Source organism: Rhinoderma darwinii, chromosome 9, assembly GCF_050947455.1.
Source record: "Rhinoderma darwinii isolate aRhiDar2 chromosome 9, aRhiDar2.hap1, whole genome shotgun sequence".
In the NCBI taxonomy this organism is placed as follows: Eukaryota; Metazoa; Chordata; class Amphibia; order Anura; family Rhinodermatidae; genus Rhinoderma; species Rhinoderma darwinii.
Window position 1 is genome coordinate 64,926,367 of NC_134695.1, and position 22,355 is coordinate 64,948,721.

General features: G+C 42.7%; 1 protein-coding gene across 2 annotated transcripts in view; it reads left to right on the forward strand.

Moving 5' to 3' along the window:
• Nucleotides 1-569: 569 nt before the first annotated feature.
• The window catches only part of CD44 (CD44 molecule (IN blood group)), a 45,141-nt gene continuing 23,355 nt past the window's right edge, over nucleotides 570-22,355 (forward strand). The window contains exon 1 of one of the 2 annotated variants that reach the window (XM_075838011.1): nucleotides 570-916. In XM_075838011.1, the coding sequence (XP_075694126.1) occupies nucleotides 847-916 (70 nt within the window). In that variant the 5' untranslated portion in view covers nucleotides 570-846. The remainder of the gene's footprint in view (nucleotides 917-22,355) is intronic. The other variant, XM_075838010.1, reaches the window with a different exon arrangement.

The following is a 22,355-nucleotide window of genomic DNA, read 5'->3' on the forward strand; positions in this document are numbered from 1 at the left end:
ATTCTGGGGTGGTTAGTAGATAAGGCATGAGCGTATGTACCATAGAGGCAGCTGCTATGGGGCTCTTATAGAGAGGGGTCCCATTCATTTTGCTACTTGAGGGCAAGAACCTGTGGTAATGATGAACCGTAGCAAACGAGGTGGGGAATTGGCCTTTTTTATTGATGGAAATAATGGGGGCCCATTATACTCGTAGTCGAAGGGTTGAAAAAATTGAAAAAGTTGAAAAAATAAATTGCACCCGGACCCTCCCCAAGTTGAAGGGTGGCAAAGTATAGGGATGGATCTATTTGCCATAACGCTGCCCCCTGCAGGCAGGGAAGGGTGCTACCTCACCTCATGGTTGGGCGCAGTCCATAGCCAGAAGTTCTACCAATACAAAAAAACTTCAGAAAAACTGTAAAAACACCCTAGAAAAGTCTTATTCTACTGATGAGAGACTGTCCTGATCCGCTGCCATCTGGTTCTGCTTTCTTGTGGGCACTAAAAGGAATGTGTGTCATTAACCCTTCATGGGGATGATGGACGCCTATAGACCCCTGCTTCCTGTGTCAGATTACTTATGGGGAACTCCTACAAGACCCCGCTGAGTCTGGGACACCCTTCTCCAGAAGTCTCGTGCTGCTGAGTTGGGACACTACATCTTGGGTTTGCCCTGCTGCTCTAGTTCTTCTTTTCTTCTTCTTCTTTATGGGTGTGACTTTGATTCCCTCCCAGTTATGACACAACTTCAGTTCCTTTGAATCAGAATAATAAGTCCTCCAAAGTTACAAACTCCTTTACTGCACAGTGGCTGAATTTTCTGCTTCTTGTGGGATCTCTTAGAATCCAAAAAGAAAAAAAAAAATGACCAAACTCCTGTGGATTGTCTGTTTCGGATTATTCTCCTGGATCAGTATCTCCCAGGCGCAAATAGGTAAGAGATTATTGATTATTTCCCTGATTTCCAATTTTGAAATATAAAATGCAGCACTTTGCACTAAGTAAAGTTATAAAGATGTAGCAGAGCTGGATTCGTTAGATGTAGTTTAGCTGAGTTTGTTTGGTAGAGAGGAATTTGTAAATTGATTTGTTTAGTTATAGCAGGGCTGGCTTTGATAGATGTAGTAGAGGTGAGCTTGTTAGACATGGCACATTTTATGAGATGTAGAGCTGGTTTGTTAGACATTGGATCTGGCTTTGTTGGTTATAGTAGAGCTGAGTTTGTTAGATCAGTCAGAGAGGAGTTTGTTAGATTTGTCAGAGCTACATTTGTTCGTGGTGTAGTGCTGAGTTTGTTAAATATAGTAGACCTGGCTTTGTTAGCTGTGGTAGAGTTAAGTTTGTTATGCATAGCAGAGCTGGATTTGTTAGCTGTAGTAGAGCTGAGTTTTGTTATACATAGCAGAGCTGGGCTTTGTTCGATGTAGTAGAGCTGAGTTTCTTTTAGACATATTGGACCTGCCTTTGGTAGATGTAGTAGAGCTGAAATTGTTATATCTGGGCAAGCTGAGTTTGTTACATGTAGTAGTATTTTTTTTTCCGATGCAGCAGAATTGAACTTGTTAGAAGTAGCAAAACTGAACTTGTTAAAGGATTCAATTCACTCTATGGTCTTACATAGGACTGCAGGTAAACCAACCACGTTATCATAGCTTGGCGATTTATCATAGTATACAAATGATGCAAAGGTATATTACAAATTCAGCTCTGCTACATCTATGGTTGACTATTGTTCTACGAGTAGCATTTAATGCAGACAGATCCTTACATGGCTTCACCCAGGAGAATGGTTCTTTTGTAAGCGACTTGTATGTAAAATGCATCTTGGTTTAGGATTTCCCTAGCAGAATAAATATGTCATCGTCCGGGACAGAAGTCGCTTTATTTCGTTATCTGATGCCGCAGTGATGGACACAACAGTCACATATCAGGCGGCAAAGTTAATTTTGTCCAACGTCCAGATAGGCGATGAGCACAAAGCGCGGTTTAATACCATTGCCTTTTTGGGATTTTCTTGTCTGGAATCTGCGGAGTCCCTTGTGGATTCTCTTTCTTCGGGAGGGAAGTTTGGATTTGCTGCAGACACGTTTCAATGAAGCCTGGGACCGACACGTGGTAGAACCACAAGTCCCAGCATCCCCATAGATAGTGTTCCCCAAGCCGTGGGTCGCCAGATGATGTAAAACTATAACTCCCAGCATGCTGGGAGATGTAGTTTGCATCTGCTGTAGTGCCACAGGCTGTCAGAGCATGTTGGGAGCTGTAGTTTCACAATATTCTACATAGTATGTGTGCTATAGGAATGTACAGAATATACCGCCATAGACTAGGGCATATTGGGAGTTGTAGTTTGAAACAGCTGGAAAGCCAGAGGTCGGACACCCCTGCTCTAAATTATGCTGTGACTTCTAGTTCCACAATATCTGATATGTATGCTAAAGGGTTGTACGGAATATACAGCCGCAGGCTATCAGAGCATGCTGGGAGTTGTTGTTGTGCAACAGCTGGAGAGCCACAGGTTGCTCTAAAATATGCTGTGACTTGTAGTTCTACAATATCTGACATAGTATGTATGCTATATGATTGTGCGCAATATACCAGCAGGAATATTGCCTAGGAAAAAGAGAGAGAGAGAGGATCTTGCCATAAGAGCTGACAATCTAAAGCGCGGTGGATCTGTAATGTTTCTTCTGCTGTAACATGTGGCCATTACATGCTTTTCTTTCTCAGAAGTGGGTGTATCCGCAGCTCCGAGGTACATGCTCCTAACATCTAAGCACTGCTGACTGCTATAGGTTCTGTATAGTGCACAGTATCCGGGAGATTCTATCTGCAGCAATGGTGGATAATATAGATGTAGCAGAGCTGAACCTTCACTCTTACAAGTTTCATTATTTGAGTAACGCAAATTAAAATAATCCAGTAAGTATATAAAACCACAGATAGCAGTATCTATTACATCTGACAAACTCGTATCTGCTTTAGCTGACAAACTCAGCTCTGCTAGATCCTTGCATTTATGGAAATAATCTGAGATGTTAAAGAGGATGTTCTATTATGGCTGCTTCCGCCCACATAAATGAAAGTCATCTACCAGCTCTCCCATCAGTAGAGTTATAGGGCAGAGGTCTCCAACCTGTGGCTGTCTGGCTGTGGCAAAACAACAACAACCCTCAGCATGCCCATGCTGCTGGGAGTTGTAGTTCTGTGACAGCCAGATAGCCACAGCTTGGAGACCTCTGCTATAGGCGGTGCAGAGATAGCAGTTGGAACGGCTTCTAATACTAAGGTGCCCATAAGACCCTGATGTTGCATAAGAGGACCCCACTGTGGGCAGCATGGGGGTATAATGACTTATAATGCCAAATCCCCACTCACATGATCTTGCTATACAGAGCTATACCCCTATATAGATGAATACCTGATTTTTATAGTGTTCATACATTCTATATATACAGTGGGACACAGAGTAGTCACCGGTTGGGTCCTGGGCTGCAGTAGAGTTCTTGAAATGGGCCTTAAATTTCAAGCTGCACTTCTGACTATCTTAGAAACATGCAAACACATATATCTGCACCTCCATGTGAAGAACTCTAAGGGACAACTGGTAGTTTATGAAGATATGAACATCCCCTTTAAGGGAATACTTGGATAATATATTATTCTAGATTCTATATTAAAAGGAAATAGCATTCCTTTAATATAGAATATTGAGTTAGTAACTGAAGACGTTTGTTAAATACTATTTTTACCAACTTTTTCTGAACTGAGTTTGTCAGGTGTAGTAGAGCTGAGTGGGTAACATGGCACAATATTACAATGTGTTGTTTGCCTTTTTTTTTACATAGGACTGCAGGCAGATCTATTGCATTAACTTGAAGGAGTTTTCCCTGCGAGTGCAAGTTATGGCATATTGCTTAGCGATCCTCTCTATTTTCTCCGCAGAGTATTGCTCCTGACCGGTTGCTGTGCGGAGAAGTACGTGATATGCTGCTCCATTCACGTGAAGTTCCTGCCCAGTGCCAGATAAGGAGTGGCACTGTGCAGGAAAAAATCTGATGGTGCCAACGCACTTCACCAGCACTGCAGCCCGCTCATTCTAGGGATCGGTTTCATAACTTGATCTTGTAGGAAAAGCCTTTGAACTCAGACACTACAGCCCAAAAGGAATACATGACAAATTCAGGACTGCTACATCTGTAAACCAACTTGTTGCACTTAATAGTACATACAAAGTGCATGTTTTTGTGGTTACTCATATTTCTGTAGCTTTTTCTAGGTCCTTAAACGGGCGTACTCCTGCTCGGGGCAACTGTAGGGGTCCCAAATGGAAAATACATACTTAGTCGTAGGAAGACATAAATGAGGTTCTGGTGCAAATCCTGTACTGTATAGTAGGTGCAACATTTTAGTAACGGGTCCACTATACCCTTCACAGAAAAAAAACATACACAAGGGGCAATACAGAGGGGCAAATGCCGGCTCAGAGATTGTGTATGTGACCCTCAACCCTGCTGAACTGCCCACTGATTTTTGTAATGCCCCTGTGTGCCACTTATCTAAATGGTGATAGATCTTTACGAAATGCCAAGTGGAATTGGTATGTACATTCACTGACGGGCGATACGTACATTCACTGACGGGCGGTACGTACAGTCACTGACGGGTGGTACGTACATTTACTGACGGGCGGTACGTACAGTCACTGACGGGCGGTACGTACAGTCACTGACGGGCGGTACGTACATTCACTGATGGGCAGTATGTATATATACTGACGGGCGGTACGTACATTCACTGACGGGCAGTATGTATATATACTGACGGGCGGTACGTACATTCACTGACGGGCGGTACGTACATTTACTGACGGATGGTCAGGCTTTGTATGAAGAATTTGTCCATGACCCCCACAAAGGACAAGAAGATTGAGCAGGACAAGAATAAAACTGGGCGATCTCTAAATAGCAAAAGTGCACGCGTCCATCAGGGGGTGATACTTTAACCAGCGCCGGCCCAGGTTGCCCCGTAGAGTTGGAGACCCAAGAAAATGCCCATTCCTGCTTTTCTAAAACTATCCTCTGAGGAATGTAAAGAACGAAGGTCTTATTCAGGGGCTTGTAATGAAACCAAGATCAAGTAACAAAGGGAAGCATGGAAGACAACATTAGGATTGACCATTTGGGTCCGATCTGTCATCTCCTCCACATCTCTGTTTCCTGGTGGCGTTAATGAAATATGCCCGTCTATGACTCCCTGCTGCAGAATTTAGGGGGGGCTGGGGCAGGTGCTGCCTCAGCTAAAAAAAATCACCCAAAGGAGTCATCCAGTCTTATGATAAAAAGTTCTACAAATTTCTAATATGTTTAGTGTTTCACATCCTCAACATTATTAAGTTGTCTTCTTGCTGTCAGTGAACAGCCCTCTTGTTCGCACACACACAGGATGAAAGCTTGTACCGACCTTTTACTTCTCACAGCTAAAAATTTACGATCATTGTATCCAGTCTACACAGTTCTCTGGGAGAATGTATCAGTCTAGTCCAGGCTGTTTAGATGAAAGAACATCGCATATACTGGGTACTGTACATTGCAACATACTCTCAGCTGTGAGACGTATTAAGCCAGCATAGGTATTAGGCCTCAATAAGAATATGTTGTCACTGACAGCAAGCAGTGATCTTGAAAATGGTGTGAAATTAAACCAGAATTACTTGTTACTGTATCTGATGTTTATACATTGTATCCATATAGAAAGGTTGTAATGAGATTAGAAAAACACATGGCTGCCTTTTTATTTTCCAGAAACAGCGCCACTCTTGTCCATAGGCATTGTCTGGTACTGCAGCTCAGCTACATTCAAATCAAAAGAGCTGAGCTGTAAAAGCACATGAAGACCATGTATAGGAGTGGGGCTGATTCTGGAAAGAAGCAGCAATGTTTTTCTAATCTCATGCATCCTCTTTGAGACTAGATAATATGTAGTCTTCTTTATATACAATGATATAACTAATATCCCCAGTACAGATGTAGCCAAGTTTATCTGGACTCTGATAACTGCTCCAGCGTGATCTCACACAACAAAAGCCATCGAAAAAGTCAAGTTAAAGTTTCTTGCCACTGTGTATTTAATGCGTTAAAAGTCAAGATAAAGACGGCTACATCCGTATATACCTGTGTGTATATATATATATATATATCTCATATACAAAACTGTGGTGTTTACAGATGTAGCAGTGGCATAGTGTTGGCTGCTTGTGCACTTGGGGGCCAGGGTTTGGGGCTGCCTGGCTGGAACAGACTCCTATTGTAATGTGTAGAGGTATATTTCAGGAATCAATTACTCGGCCCTCACCCCCTAGTCAGTTCCTTCAGAGATGAAGCACATGGCTGAGACAGGCCCATACCTTGGCAGCGGGTTTACTGAGGTCTATAAAGACATAAAAGGAGGCTGGAAGGAGAGGGGACGGACCATAATAGATGAACTGTGATGTAATGGAGTTATATATCTGAAGTATTAATGGTAATGATGTAGCAGAGCTGAGTTTGTAATTGTCCCGTGCACTGTGAATAAGCTCAGTTAATTTATGTACCTGGAGTCCTGTGGCTTTCAGTGCATGCTGGGAGATGTAGTATTGCATTAGCTGGAAAGCAATAGGTTGGAGACCACTGCAGCTGCTATTGGGTCTAAGAGAAGAGGGGCCCATGTTAGACGGGCCGCACTCCCTTCTGCTATGAGCCCCTCTCAAATATTACAGCAGTATTAGCAAAGGAGAAAAAATGCTACCCTGTCTTTCTTATAAGGGAAGGGGTAATAAGCTCTGGGTCCTCCTATCCTGTCCAGCAGGGGGCCCCATTTTGCAATTAGGCCCCTCTGCTTTTTTTTTCTACGCTTGCCCTGTCCTCTACATTTGTATGTGATTTTATAGATAAACCGCTATATGGTGATGGTATATCGGGCCCTATATGATAATATTATGGTGCATGATATATAGCATGTGCATAGTTGCAACATTTTTTATTTTTTTCCAGGAACACTTAGGGTGTGGCATCCTTGGTGGGTGTGTCATAAGGAGGCGTGGCTTATCTGGTGGGTGTGGTTGGTGGGGCGTGGCTTTCTTTCCAGAATTTCTGCATGCAAATAAACGAGCAAAAATGTCTGCACTACTTTGGCTGACTATGGTGGCCAGTATATCCCTCTGGTTATCCGATTGTTTACAGGCAGGTGATGTCTCACTTTACCACTAGGACTAGGCGATATGTGTTGACCAGTACTGGCCGCGTAAAAAACAGCGTAGATATTGCCACACTCAATGCCCCCAGTAGATATTGCCACACTCAGTGCCCCCAGTAGATATTGCCATACACTGCTTTCTGTAGATATTGCCACACACTGCTCCATGTAGATATTGCCACAAACTGCTTCCTGTAGATAGTGCCACACAGCCCCCTGTAGATAGTGCCACACAGCCCCCCATGTAGATGGTGCCACACAGCCTCCCATGTAGATGGTGCCACACAGCCTCCCATGTAGATGGTGCCACACAGCCCCCCCTGTAGATGGTGCCACACAGCCTCCCCTGTAGATGGTGCCACACAGCCTCCCCTGTAGATGGTGCCACATGGCCCCCTGTAAATGGTGCCACACTGCCCCAAGTAGATATTGCCACACACTGCTTCCTGTAGATAATGCCACACACACCCCTTTGTAGATAGTGCCACACACCCCTGTATATAGTGCCACACACACTACCTTGTAGATAGTGCCACACACCCCTGTATATAGTGCCACACACCTCCCCGTAGATACTGCCACATACTCCCCCTGTAGATAGTGCCAACCCCCGGTAGATGATGTCCCACCCCCGGTAGATGATGCCCCACCCCCCCTGTAGATTATGTCACACAACCTCCCTGTAGATTATGCCACACAACCTCCCTTTAGATGATGCCACACAGCCCCCCTGTAGATGATGCCACACACAGCCCTTTGTAGATAATGCCACACACACACCCCTTAGTAGATAATGCCCCACACACCCCCTTGAAGAAAGTGCCACACACTTTACTGTAATTGTGCCACGCACTCCCCTCCCTGTAGATAGTGCCACATACTCCCACCATTAGATAGCGCCACACAGCCCCCCTCGCTGTAGCCACTGTGGCTCCCTCTAGGAGGGGAATCCCCAGCCTTACGTCACTGGTTGGTAATGATCTGGTCGGGGATTCCGGCGCTCCAGGTGGAGCCCCTGACTTCACTGTCCCTGATCCACAGCCAGAGCTTCGTCAACACTCTAGACGGTAATTCCGCTGCAAGAGGAGTGAATGGCAGGGCAGGAAGCGGATCGTTTCCTGCTCTGCTATAGTATTCAATTGTATCTGTGTCCTGAGGACGCAGATACAATTGAATGTGGCTGTTGCCGGGACACGTCCCGGGACAGTAATTTGCCGGGACTGTCTCTGTAAATTTGGGACTGTTGGCAACTATACATTTGTAGCACTGTTATCTTGTTACTACAGGGTGTTATTATTTGATCACTATATTACACTGTTATTTGGATACATAGCACAGCATGTTTAGGGGCTCCGTATGGCCGCATTATTTGGGTGTTATTTGACCATTTTAGGGAACTGCTATTTGGGCACCATATGGTTGTACCAATTGAGGCACTGTATGGTGGTATTATAGCGCATGGCATATGTCACTGTAAAGCACTGCAATTTTGCTGCTGTATGAGGGTCTTATTTAGAAACTTTATTGTGGCATTATGATATCTATACGCACATGGTACTGTCAATAATTTAGCGCTGTATGGAGGTATTGTTTGACCACTTTATTGTACTGCCATATGACCATATTATATTATTATTATTTATTAAGGTGTATGATATATAGCACTATATGGTATTGTTATTTAGACAATTTAGGGTTGCATTATTTTGCACATGTATTGCAGTACTGTTTGAAAGCCATAAAGCAGTATTATTTATGCCCTGTGTGGTGGTGTTATTTGGAATATGTTTGGCTGTGTTATTTTTACACTCTATGTCGTATTATTTCTACACTCTATAGTGGTATTATTTGTGCGCTTATAGCGGTATTATTTTTACATTCTATGGCGGTATTATTTTTACACTCTATGGTGGTATTATTTTTACATTCTATGGCGGTATTATTTTTACACTCTATGGTGATATTATTTTTACGCTGATAGTGGTATTATTTTTACACTCTATGGCGGTACTATTTTTACACTCTATGGTGATATTATTTTTACACTCTATGGCGGTATTATTTTTACACTCTATGGCGGTATTATTTTTGCACTCTATGGTGATATTATTTGTGCAATGATGTCAGTTTTATTTTTACACTATATAGTAATATCATTTGTGCGCTGATGGCGGTATTATTTCTGCACTCAAGGTGGTATTATTTTTACATTCAATTGCGGTATTATTTTTACACTCTATGGCGGTATTATTTGTGCACTGATGCCAGTGTTTTTTTTTACACTTTGTTTGTATGATTTGTGCCCTGATGGTGGTGGTATTTTTGCACTCATGTTGGATTTATTTTTACACTCTATGGTGGCATTAGTTGTGCGCTGTTTGGCAGTGTTATTTGAAACCTTACTTCTTATTGTTATCATTTGATTTGTTATATCATCACTGATTTTATTCACAAGAGTTTTTACAAAGCAGACCCATTACTCCCCGAGCCATGCATTACACAATTTATGGCTTTTAGCATAACATTTTGGTAAATGTGGCCTTTTCTTGGGGTTTACCACATGCATAGCTGATGGCAGTGGTTTAAGTCAAGTGCAGCTAGAGGTTCGGTGATATTTATTATGACTAATGGATCTTGTCTGTTTAAAATGCTCATAATTAACACCACTAAATAAAACGGTCGACTGATACATTATTCATACTGTCCAAAAAATATTCTCGACACTCATTTTTGGAGTCAATACGGGTGTCAGGTTGTTGGCTGATACTACATACGTAATTAATTCTCCCAATTAACAGTAATGTTCTCTATCACAAAGCAAAAATGCACCCAGAAAACTGACATTAGAGAAACTGAGATGATAAATTATATTATATAATATGTGACCTACATAATAATTATTCCTGCTGTCAATCACATGGAAATTATACAAATAAAATAATGACTGATGAGGAGACCTTAAAGGGGATATCCATATTTAGCAAACTGAAATGCTCTTATAGGATAAGTTTATATCCGAGGAGTCCTAATATGAATTTCAATGATTTATTTGAATATTCCATTTTTTGCCATATCTTCTGTATGGATAATCGATGGGTGACAACCACTAATAACAGGCATTACGTGGTCTGTAGGACACACAGCATACTACAGGCCGTGAATCATATATAAATGTGGTTATCCCAGTTAGACCCCCTTCCTACTCCTCCTTTTTTTATTGTTCTACCAGTGTTAGTGTGTCAGTCCACACTGCAGTTCTGGCATTCTATTCACGTATCAAGAAGACCAGGATGAACCGTGCTATCAGCTCTTCAATCAAGCTGTGATTTAATTTCCTGTGACAACTGGCACTATAGCCTGGAAAGTAAAAAATAAGCAAAAGATAGAAGGTTATTTTAAATGTTAAATTTAGAGGAACACTCCAAGTATGTTTGATACACTGTATTATACCTAGTGCTGGGCCTGAGGGGGCGGTGCATGACACAAGGATTTAAAGGAAAGCAAAAAGAGAATCACTGTGTCATGCACCGCCCCTTAGCCAAGTAGGTTATCACAGTACAAAAAGTCCCTACAATAACATAATTACCCATTTAAATCACGTAATGCATAATCTTCATTCATTTTAATGTGTTAAATAAGAGTTGAGTAGCACATAAAGATAAGATATATACATGAATGAATAGATTATAAATTATGAATAAATTATACCACCATATCTGGGACATCCTCTGTTACATACAAATATCCATACTGAAGCCAATCCTTCCTTTGTAAGTGCCGCCATACATGAACACTGCTTTATAGATGTAATACAGGATAATGCTACTTGTGACCCATCTAGTAGTTCAGCAGAGAGCCCCCACAAAGAGCAACTCTTCCTCTGGAGGACCTAGCTCGTCCATGCTTTACATCAACAGCCCATTGATTTCAAGGGTCTCCGTGTAATGCCCTGTTTTTCCTCTGGGTGTGCTGCAGGAGTGATTACAACTCCCTGGCCTCATTCCCTGGTAATAACAGCTCATTGTTAGGGGGTTTGTTATGTGTTAAAGGGGCGCTCTTATCATAAGACATGATGGCATATCGCTAGGACTTTATGATTGGTGGGGCTCTGACCTCTGGGATTGCTGTTGATCACCGTTGGAGCCCCTTAGGCTTATTCCATATACAGCAGAGTTGTTGTGTTATCCATAGAATTGAATGGGGCTGTTCCCTATACAAAGGGTGGATGAAAGCAACGATGTGCAGGGATTGGTGGGGGTCCCAGCGGTCAGACACCCATCGAGCAGATAATAATGGCGTTTCCTATTGCTGGGAAAACCCTTTGGAGGTGTTGTCCTTGATTCTTTAATCCTTCCTGACTGATGGAAAACTGCTCCATCACCTGAGAAATATACACATGGATACGACATTACCCACCATCTTCTTTTTTGGGTAATATCGCAGAGGAGAGCAGATAATGGTAAGGGCGGGTTCACACATAGCGGAATTTCACTTAAATTCCGCTGCGGACACTCCGCAGCGTTAATCCGCAGCGGAGCCGTTTCTCCATTGACTTTCACTTTAATTTAGCAGTGTTCGTTTACACGATGCGTACAATTCCGCTGCGGAGCATAGGCTGCGGAGCGGAATTTGTTGTCCGCAGCATGCTCTGTCTGTTGCGGAGCAGTGGCGGACTGGTTGCGGACTCATGGCGGAATTTCTCCATTGACTTCAATGGAGAGTCAAAATTCCGCAATGAAGTCCGCAGATCTTATGTGTGCTGCGGAGCGTATTGTTTTTACTACCATGACATTTCTTCATTCTGGCTGGACCTATGTATTTCTAGGTCTACAGCCAGACTGAGGAAGTCAATGGGGCTCCCGTAATGACGGGAGCGTTGCTAGGAGACGTCTGTAAATAGTCACTGTCCAGGGTGCTGAAAGAGTTACGCGATCGGCAGTAACTGTTTCTGCACCCGGGACAGTGACTACCGATCTCAATATACATGTATCTGTAAAAAAACATATAAGTTCATACTTACCGAGAACTCCCTGCGTCTGTCTCCAGTCCGGCCTCCCAGGATGACGTTTCAGTGTAAGTGACGGCTGCAGCCAATCACAGGCCAAGCACAGGCTGCAGCGGTCACATGGACTGGAGCGTCATCCAGGGAGGTCGGGCCGGATGCCGAAAGAAGGACGCGTCACCAAGACAACGGGCGGTAAGTATGAATTTCTTTGACTTTCACTAGGGAAAGTGCTGTCCCTTCTCTCTATCCTGCACTGAATAGGGAGAAGAGAAGCACTTTTCCTGCAGTCCGCAGCGGCCAGTCCGCATCAATTTTCTGCACATTTTGTGCAGATCCGCTGCAGAATCTGCAACGCAGATTCTGTGCGGCATTGATGCGGACAGTTGCGGAGGAATTCCGCCATGTGTGGTCATGCCCTAACACTCCTTGGCTAAGGACCGAACTCTCCGGTGTAGGGTCAATCTGCTATATGGATGGGGAAGATTTCAAACTCTACCCAAGAATAGGAGATTGCAGTTTATTTTTCCCAGAGGGCAATTTGTCTCAAATAAAAATTTAAAAAATTAGATTTATATATAAATTTTAGATAAAAAAAATCTCAATTATTTTACTCTTAAGCTCCATGCATTACCCTATAGTCGCTTTGGTTGTCACCGCCGTGGCTATCGGAACGGTTTCCTTCCTCTCTACATCAGTTCTTGACAGATTTTCATGCACCGTGTCTGGTATCTGGCATTGATTGTGAACGGCTCTTGTCAGCTGCCCACACCCAGCGCCTGAAAGTGACATTTCTATGTGAGGACTTAGAATAACAAGATACGGCACATCCCACGTCCTAAGTAGGTGGATTTTTTCCTTTGTGTTTTATTTTCTTAATTGGCTTTTCCAATGACTTGTACATTCAGCGAAATAAAAACAGGATTATTTCCCTCAACACAAAGGCAGTGGCACGCTCGCTTCAGTGCCAGCGCATTGGTTGGAAACGGCAGCAACGAAAAACCTCTGCCCCCTGTTCACTCGGGAGGGAAGGCAATAAAATAAAATGAGCTGGACTGATAGAGAAATATTTGATAGTGAAAATAATACATTAATGACTTTGCTGAATGATTTGCCAGTGGATAATTTGTCATTGACCGTTCTCGGATTCATAAGACCAGGCGGGACCCACTTTGGATGCCAAAATGAGACTCATACCGTCCAATGTGACTTTACATTTTTAGTACTTTATTTGTTCCATATTTGGTTTGACATTTGCACTGGTTTGAAACATTTTGGCAAGGGGTGCATTTCGCTGCTTCGGCACTGGGGGCACACTTTAGCTGGGTCATTGTGTATGGGGTCATTCTTTGGCAAGTTCTGTGTATATGTAGGCACTCTCAGGCTGTGGCACTATGTATTAGAGAACTATTTGGCATATTTTGTGTACTGTACATTGGCACTTTTTAGCAGGCAGTGTATAGGGGCACTTTTTAGGAGACTGCGTCTATGGAGGAATTCTGTGGGTGGGGCGCTGTGTAGGGGTCAATATTCGGTTTGCTCTACATATATAGGGGCAATCTTTGGATGGGGGGCTGTGTATGGGGGCAATATTTATTAGACACCGTATATGAGGAATTAGTGTATATCTCTATTCGGCAATCTCGGGAAGGCACTATGAATGGGGGCGCTCTGGCAGACACTGCATATAGGGGTAATCTGATAAAAAAAACTGTGTATGGAGGTGGTGCGGTGAGCATGTCATAAGTAGACGCACCGCTAATTTCTTTGACTGCAGGATACTCTCATGAACTGAGAGTAGTGTGTTTTGGGGGCAGTGTGGGGGGCACAATTTGCCTTATTTGTTAGGTGGCCAAAGCACCTTGTCCCACATTTGCATTTTGGGTCCTAAGGCCTGGACCAGACAATTAATTCCAAAGCCCTTGTATGGGGTTAGAACTGATCATTTTGACACAGGAAAGAAGCATCCGGTTTCAGAGAACACATTTTTACATATATGTTTATGGGTAGACAATTTTTTTTTATTATTAACACTTCTTCACCAGCTGTCAGAATATATTTATAATTTAAAGTTTCCGTTGTACGTGGTTAACATGTATTTTCTATTTCTAAAGCCCTTGCTTCACTTTCTGTCATTTCTCACTGACCACTTAAAACGCCTCTTCTGCTTTCTTAGAGGGAGACCAGGAGGACCCCTATAAGCATTATATTTCCTTTACTACAAGGAGAAATCGTTCACCACTTTATTCCTGAATAGTTATCATTAAATAACGTTTTAAGGAACGAAACATACAGCGCCACTACTAGTGTCCCCATGACAACACTCCCTGTCGCTAGCTCTGGCAGATCAGCCTGGTTATAGGGTTCTTGGTTGGTGCAACATCACTATCAACATGAATGTCTGCACAGCGGTAATGAGGATGTGAACATTGACTTGGATGGTAAACCATTAACGCACGTGACAGGCAGTGTAATCACGGGTACACTGGGGCAGAGGAGCTTTCACTTACATTATGGGTATATTGTCACAGGAATATAAATATGGAGAATGATGAGTATTGTGTGCCCATATACAGGGATGCGCGCTTCATGAGGTTAGGTGGCCTCAGACATCACCTGTCCATGAATGCAGGGGGCAGCATCGTGGCAGATATACAAAAAGTCTTATATATACGTACCCATCCCAAAAATTTGGGGAGGGGTGGGTACCATTAAATTTTTTGTCTCAGGCAGTAAAAAAGCTAGAAGTACCTCTGCTGACTGTAGAAGTTTCGTTTTAATTTGGTCATTAGGTTTTAGTTTGGGTAATGTTGGCAATCCCGGCGTTATTCTTCTCAATTCATTAATTAATATTGTTTTACACGATGGGTGATTTAATTCCCAAATAAAATGTTTCGTTTACAAAGCATGAGTGGAATTTTGTGTAGCGTAGTATATACCCCCTCCTAAAATATATATATAGTGAATAATTTCAGTAAGCACAGTGTCAATAATAGTTAAGTGGCTGCCCAGCAGGTGACACCGCTCTGACGGGAGGCAAATTAGCCTATACTAGACAAGTGGGTGTCACCTCCAGCGATCCTCCTGGGGGTGGAGCCTCCTCACAGCCTCTGACGCTGTCCTATCAGCATGAAGCTGCTTCACACAGTGTGAGAGACTGAGGCTGGAGAGAAGCGGGATCACTTCAAATAGCCATATCTCCAGCTGTGGACCACCTACAACAGTGGTTCTGCTGGCATATGAAAGATGAGATTCTCATCTTTCGTATGACACAAGGATCGCAGTTCTAGCTGTGAAACAACCGGAGGTTGAAAACACAGTTGGGAATGGAAGCTGTATACAATATGATCGCTCTGTGTTGCTGGGCTGGGAAGAGGAGAACTGTATGATGCTGATTGGACACAGCCATACAGCCACACCCAGAGTGAAAAGAAAGAGTTACCGCCCATTTGGCAAGTATAGCCAAACTAGTATATTTAGAAAAATGCTCATAACTTTGCAAATAATAAATGTTTTTGAAAAAAAATTACACTGTAGTTATCAGCATCATAGCTCCTATTAGATTAGTGAGGAGATAGGGCATTAATACACTAGTGACACATTCTCTTTAAATTATTTGCTATTGTTCAATACCTTTACATTCACTATTCTATATTATGACTTTCTGCCTAGGGAAAAAAAAAGTCTGTCTTTCTGCTACTTCAAAATGATATAAGATACATAAGCTCAACCTTCCTACTATGATATCCAATTGTAATATAATAAAAATGTGTTTTCGCAGCAGGCTGGAAAGTACAATGGTCTTAGCCAGGAGTCTATACCAGTTATACTGACATCTAGTGGCTAAAAATATATCACAACAAAATTGAAAACCAAGATATCCACATGTACATTTATTTCTTCTTTTCTGCTCAGTCGAGTAGGTGGTAAACCAGACTGCTACTTAATGGTGCCCCTAACGTATTAAAGTTCTGTCGCACTTCTAAAGCTATAGATAATGGATGCCCCAGGCTGTTAGATATTTGACGCATTTATGGGCTGAGTACAAGAAAACCATTTTAATTCTGCCAACAGTAATTTCATTCTCATACATGGGTGTCACGCGGCGTATTATGCAAGTTACAGGCAGGTATGGCGAAACCCTGTATCGCTGCCAGAGAAATGCTACACACCTGTTTTCTGCCCCTCTGGGGCATCCTGTGGACTCTTAATGACATTACCTAGGCAGTGGAATTTTACAGAGCATTCCTCATAGATGATGGGCAGCTTGAAGGATTTAAAGGGTTAACAAATGCTTCGATCAGCAAGACACTATTTAACTATATATGTTTTTTCCATGACTGGCATGTTATTATTCAGGGGGTCCTGCTATACAATCCGCTTATTTTAATATTATTATTGCCATCTTTTTAGGATGGGATCAACATTGGGTTGTAGATGTGGGAATTCATCACGGGGATGGTCATATAACCCTTCTCAAAAAGAGCCAATAAATATAAGGGGCATATATAACAATTTACATTCTTGCCCCCTGATGGGCACTTTGGGAGGTTGTTTAATGGGTGCAACTGTGCCCATTATTTCTCTAAGATGCCCCAATTTCAAGGTGAGTGTCAGGTTCACTTTAATTAAATCTTAGGATGAAGCGGATGATCAGCTACTCACCATGGGTCAAGTTTTTTTAAACCCTGGCGATCAACTGTTATAGTCGGTGGACACTCTTTTCAGCAACTCAAATGCTGTATTAGATGAAGCCCATTCTGATGAGGGTCCCGAGCAAGGGACACCCTCTGACATCACAGGGAATATGGAAATGGGTAGTCCACATTGGACTATCCCTTTAAGTTAGGAGCTAGGATATGACTGGGTCATTCTTGTGTGTATATAATAAAGCACTTACATAGGGGATGGCCACAGCACCATTGGTTGGGGAGGCGTTAGCCCATGTCGTATATGCCCATATCATATGCTTCTGATGATCCCAAACAAAAGCAGATGATCCAATATTTGATGTTCACCTAAACTAGACCTTAACTTCAGAAGGAGAGAAAGCTTCTTACACATTTTGAGGTCCACTAGTGTCTGTAACATACTGGTCCATATATTGGACCTTCCATAGCCAGATTTTTTAATTGACATAGTTAAAGCCATATAAAAGGTACCAAAGAGAGTCGTCACCCCCCCCCCCCCAGTTGGCCTAGACTACGTGGCCATGACAGAGTTAAGTCTTCTGGTTAAACTGGCCGGTCTTCTAGCCCCCGCCATTGTAAGGATGACATCTGTATGCTGACCAGAAAGATTTTGAGAGTTTGTTATATTCTTCAGAGACTCTCAAGGATAAAAATAACGTTTCATTTACAAAAGCTAAAGTAACCCACAATTAATGACCTGACAGTGTGTTCCGTCTCGGGATACACAGCATAGCAACGGTCTCCAAGCAGATGTGTAAGCGAGGAAGACGAATGTTTACAGCAAAGCAAAGGCGAGGGATAAGAGACGCCAAGTTATGGGAGTAGAACCTGCAGATTCCCTAGAAGTCATTAGGCCCATAGTACGGAGATGCAAGATTTTTCCATAAACTTTCTATGTGCCCGGTTCCTGAAATGCAGCAGTGTCCCGATCAACGGAGATGAAAGGGAATCAGCGCAGCGCTCATTTCTGCTTTACATATTACCATGGGTAAGGCCAGCAGGTGCCTAGGGCACCACATTTACAAGGATAGCAATGTAATTGATAAAATCTAATTAAAAAAATAGTGTTACATTTTTTCCTGCTTCTTTGTCTCAGACACCACCGTTTTCTCATGAAGGGATTGCATTGGTAAATTTTTATTGAGGACATTTAGATAAGGCCAGCTACATAATAATGCCCTATCAAAGCAGAACCAGTGGGCATAATTGCACCCAACAAAGCACCAATCAGAGGACCATTAGTAGTGAAGTTCTCTCCTTGACTCTTTGGAAAGAAGTTCCCTGGATCCTAAGATGTCAAGGTTGCAGGAAGGTTTGCCATGTGACACATCTTGGCTCTGCTGAATGGCTAAAAAGTAATGGTCGACCTTTTCACCCCCTGAGGGCACAATGGCACCTACTAGTCCAGCATTATTCCCGAAGTCCTGATAAAAGAGCTTCTGAAAAGGCGGTCGCAAATTCTACTTTGAGTAATAATAATAAGTGACTGTCAACTATTCTTTCTTGTAATTGTCTGGGGCCATTTTTGCATTTTCTTTTACCCATTTCCCCACCCAAAATAGTTTAGCCAAAGGCTGTACCTACTTTATAAGGATCCTTTCACTTATCCACAAGGTTATTCATACAAGGCCAGGCAGGGGATTTTGGCATAGGGTGTATCTTGGCATGAGTGTATGCCTGGCACTGACAGCTCCTCATTTCCATACATAACAAGGCAAATTCATGGTTAATGCGATTTAGTCACCGACTAACCATCAACAAGGAGTATTCTTTCACTTTCATGGCTTGATAAAAGGATTTATAGCCATCAAAGCACTAAAGAAGGTTCAATGCAAGCTGTGTTGTGTGATTGATCTATATTTATGTGCTGAGGTCTAGCGTGATGGGAGCGGTTCCATATCTTTGTCTAAGGTGCCAAAACACCCTGTCCCGTCACCGCACTCGTGAAATGTTTATATCAGCTGTATACACACACAAATATGGCTGCACTATTTTTAACAAAACTAGATGGATTGTCCTTTTTGGGCAACCCCCTATGCAAATGCCCTTTTAGGGTTTACAAAAATAATAATGCAGGAGGTAGGCCCACAACAGGACCACCTTTGATCAGTTCTCCAAGGACCTACCCAAATAGGACTCCAGTGGACAACCCTTTCAAATTCGCCATAGAAAGCTTGGTGCCCCACTGAGTATCAGTAAAGAAATCTACCCGTTGATGTTGGCCGCTCAAACGTGGGGTCCTATCTCATGGCAGGGTGGTGCTTAAAATCACTAAGGATTAGAATATGTTGTGAATCTCTTTTATTTGATAATGAGCCCTACTGGTTATTAGAAACTCTCCTGTCATAGCACATCTGACAGATCGTTGAAAAATTTGGCAATCTGTTGCCCAATCCCCAATATTGGCCCCTAATTCAAACCAAGAACTTTAGACCAAGTGGAAAGGAGTTAAAGAACGAGACGCCATCAGCCTGTAGATGCAAGTAGTTGCATTTTGTTCCAAGAATATAAATGTGAGGACCTTGGAATCCCTAGACAGGTTGGATCAAGTGATGGTTTCCTGAGAACAAGCCTAACCAGTGCATGCTTCAAGGATGGTCAAAACATCTGAAATGGAATGAATTGTATAGTGCAGCTTGTAGGAACACAAGAAGATACTCAAGATAAGAAGAAGACTTGAGTAATAAGAAGATGGTGGATGCCAACATTTTTGAATCAAGGACGTAAACATTTTTTTGTTTGGATATACAGAAGTACGATATCGCTCAAAGCTTGGAGTTGGGCCACTTGTACGACAATGTTCAGAGTGAATGAAAATATAATAATACATTTGACTGGCTTGGTAAATCTGAAGCTTTTTAATTTTTACAGATCTAAAATTTCTTAGTAATATATTGAATCTATTTGTGACTCCAGGTCTTAGGAATTAAACACACTAAGAAGAGTGATATATTTATAAGAAAGACGCCTCGGAGCAAAGATCAAAATGGCCCCTCCAATATGGTGCCAGGTTTTGTCATCTGGGTCAGGAGGGTTTGGTGTTTGTTTTCCCCTCCATTCCTCTGGAGCTGGGAGTCCTGCACAGGTTTTCAACTTCCAATTGCAAAGGAAATGGGACCAAGCAGGGCCGGGCCCCCTCTCTCCAAGGACCCATTGCAGCCACTTGGGCTCTGCCTCTATTGTACGTACACCATAATAAGGTTATTCTAGTGAGCACAATTACACCCAATAAACCAGTTTCTGGTTCTGTGGGGATCACATGGTATGTCACATGACTCCTCTCAGCCACTCCGAAGCTCTGAAAATGATCATGTGACATCCTCCTCAGAATCGGTATTCACAGACTGCACCTCAAGATCCTTTTCAATCCAGCCAGCAGCCTGAGAGGGATCATGTGATACACCATGTGACTCTATAGAACCAGGAAATTCTTTCTTTTCAGGTCCCCCGATTGGCATTTTGGGGGCTGTTTAATGGAAATAATTGTATCCACTTGTATATCTCTATAGGGAATGACACTGATGCCCTTATTATGATAGGTCTGCCATAGTGAGGGGTCCACTTTAAGAATCCCATTCATGGACTGTAGTCCAGCCCCATTCATTATGTTTGCACCTTTCCCTATCCCTGGCATTTGCATGACTTTTTTCCCATTTCATACAGGTAAAAACCAAGAAAACCAACAGACTTCTGAGTTCAGCTTTAGATGTGAATGGAGAAGAAAAAAAAAATCATGTAGCCCAATATCAGTCCAAAATAAGGCTGTGTTCACATACGTTTGTCATGATCACGAGGTATGTGGACCCACTAGGCCCCTCTGCCGTAGCAGAGAGGCAGCTGGCCAAGTCACAGTCTATGCAAGAGTCTATACAGGTTCGTAGCACAAGGGTACCTGAAATAGTCCAGATGGTGGCAGGTGCTCTGGTACGGATGGTAATAGGTGCAGCAGGTTGCGCCAGACGTGGTGGTAGAAAACGGGTGTAGCAGGACACGACTCCAATCACTGAACAGGCTCAGGAACAATAACACAGCACGGGATACAGGATATAGATTACAGGGCATGGGAAACAACGGGAACAGGACAACACTAAGGGACCATTTGCAAACACTAACATGGGATTACTAACAATGCTCAGGCAAGGGGTGAGAGGGCGGAGCCCTTTTTATAGTCCAGAGTGCACTGGGGATAGGGTAGGGAACTTTTAGGAAGTGCGCGTGCTGGACCTTTAAGGACGAGCGCGCGCTCACCCTATCAGTAAGTCCAGGACGGGGAGGCCGCGCCAGCTGGCATCTCTGATGAGGGAGACGCTGGCAGACAGCACGGAAGTTGCGGTCACGGTCATTCATAACAACGTTTAGGGAACATATTCGGCGTGTGCGTCAGGAAAACTCCACGCTCATATTCTGAATGTAGCCATAGGCCCCCATTCACCTGATGGAGGCCAAAAGAGTGTCATTTTGGCCTCCATAGGGTGGTATGTGTCGGCGTACCTTTTTATTTAGTGTATGGGAAAACAAGGCAGACTTCCTATACAGTGGGCGACCATTCACCATGCGGTATGTTTTTTTTAATATTCTGGCCAATGGCAGTCATATGCAACTGTATATGAGCTAAGTATATATAATATCAGCAGCCAATGGGGCTGAGTTGCAATACCAGACACAACTCATGAATAAGGGTGGCGCTGTTTCTAGAAAAAAAAAAGCAAACCCGAATTTTCTAAACTCATCCAGCCCCCTTTAATCCAATTACTGGTGTTTGGCCTACTAATGGAAAGTTTTACAGATCCCAAGAATTATTCATGTGAGTTATGATTAATATGATAGCTGTGCTCTATAATCACTGGTAAAATTAGTTTCCAGACGGTACCAGAAAGTGTGACAATCCCTTGTCCCATCACGAGTCAGTTTATTGGCATAGAAGTTTAGAAGTTACTTGGTACAATGATTATAAGTATCGTAGATTAAAGATCTATTGCTTTCTTGTACTTTCATGAAAGCGGTATAATAAAACACTTTCAATAAAAAAAAAGTCTGCCTCTTAGTCAATAGCAACATTTTATATATAGCAAAAATGCAAGATCAGAGAGAAAAAAATGTCTCATCTGTCTTTATATGTCTTTAAACAGGTTTTCTGGGACAATATTAATAAAGTTTATTTAAAGGGGTTGTGTTATGGAATTGATAGGAGAGCGATTCCCCAAAGGCTGCTGGAGACTCCTGGGAAAGAGCGTGCATATAAATCTGCAACCCCAAATCCACCACAACTTTGATCAACAGAGTCTAAGGCTATTCTATGGTATTCGCCAGAACCCACCGAACCCACAAGGCGGGATAGTTTTTGCTGCATAGAACCCAGGTTGTCTTAGCAGAGTTCAGTGTTGGATAAGAGGTACAATGCAGGCAAACCTGAACAGGATAACCAGACAGCCACAGGTTAAACAGAG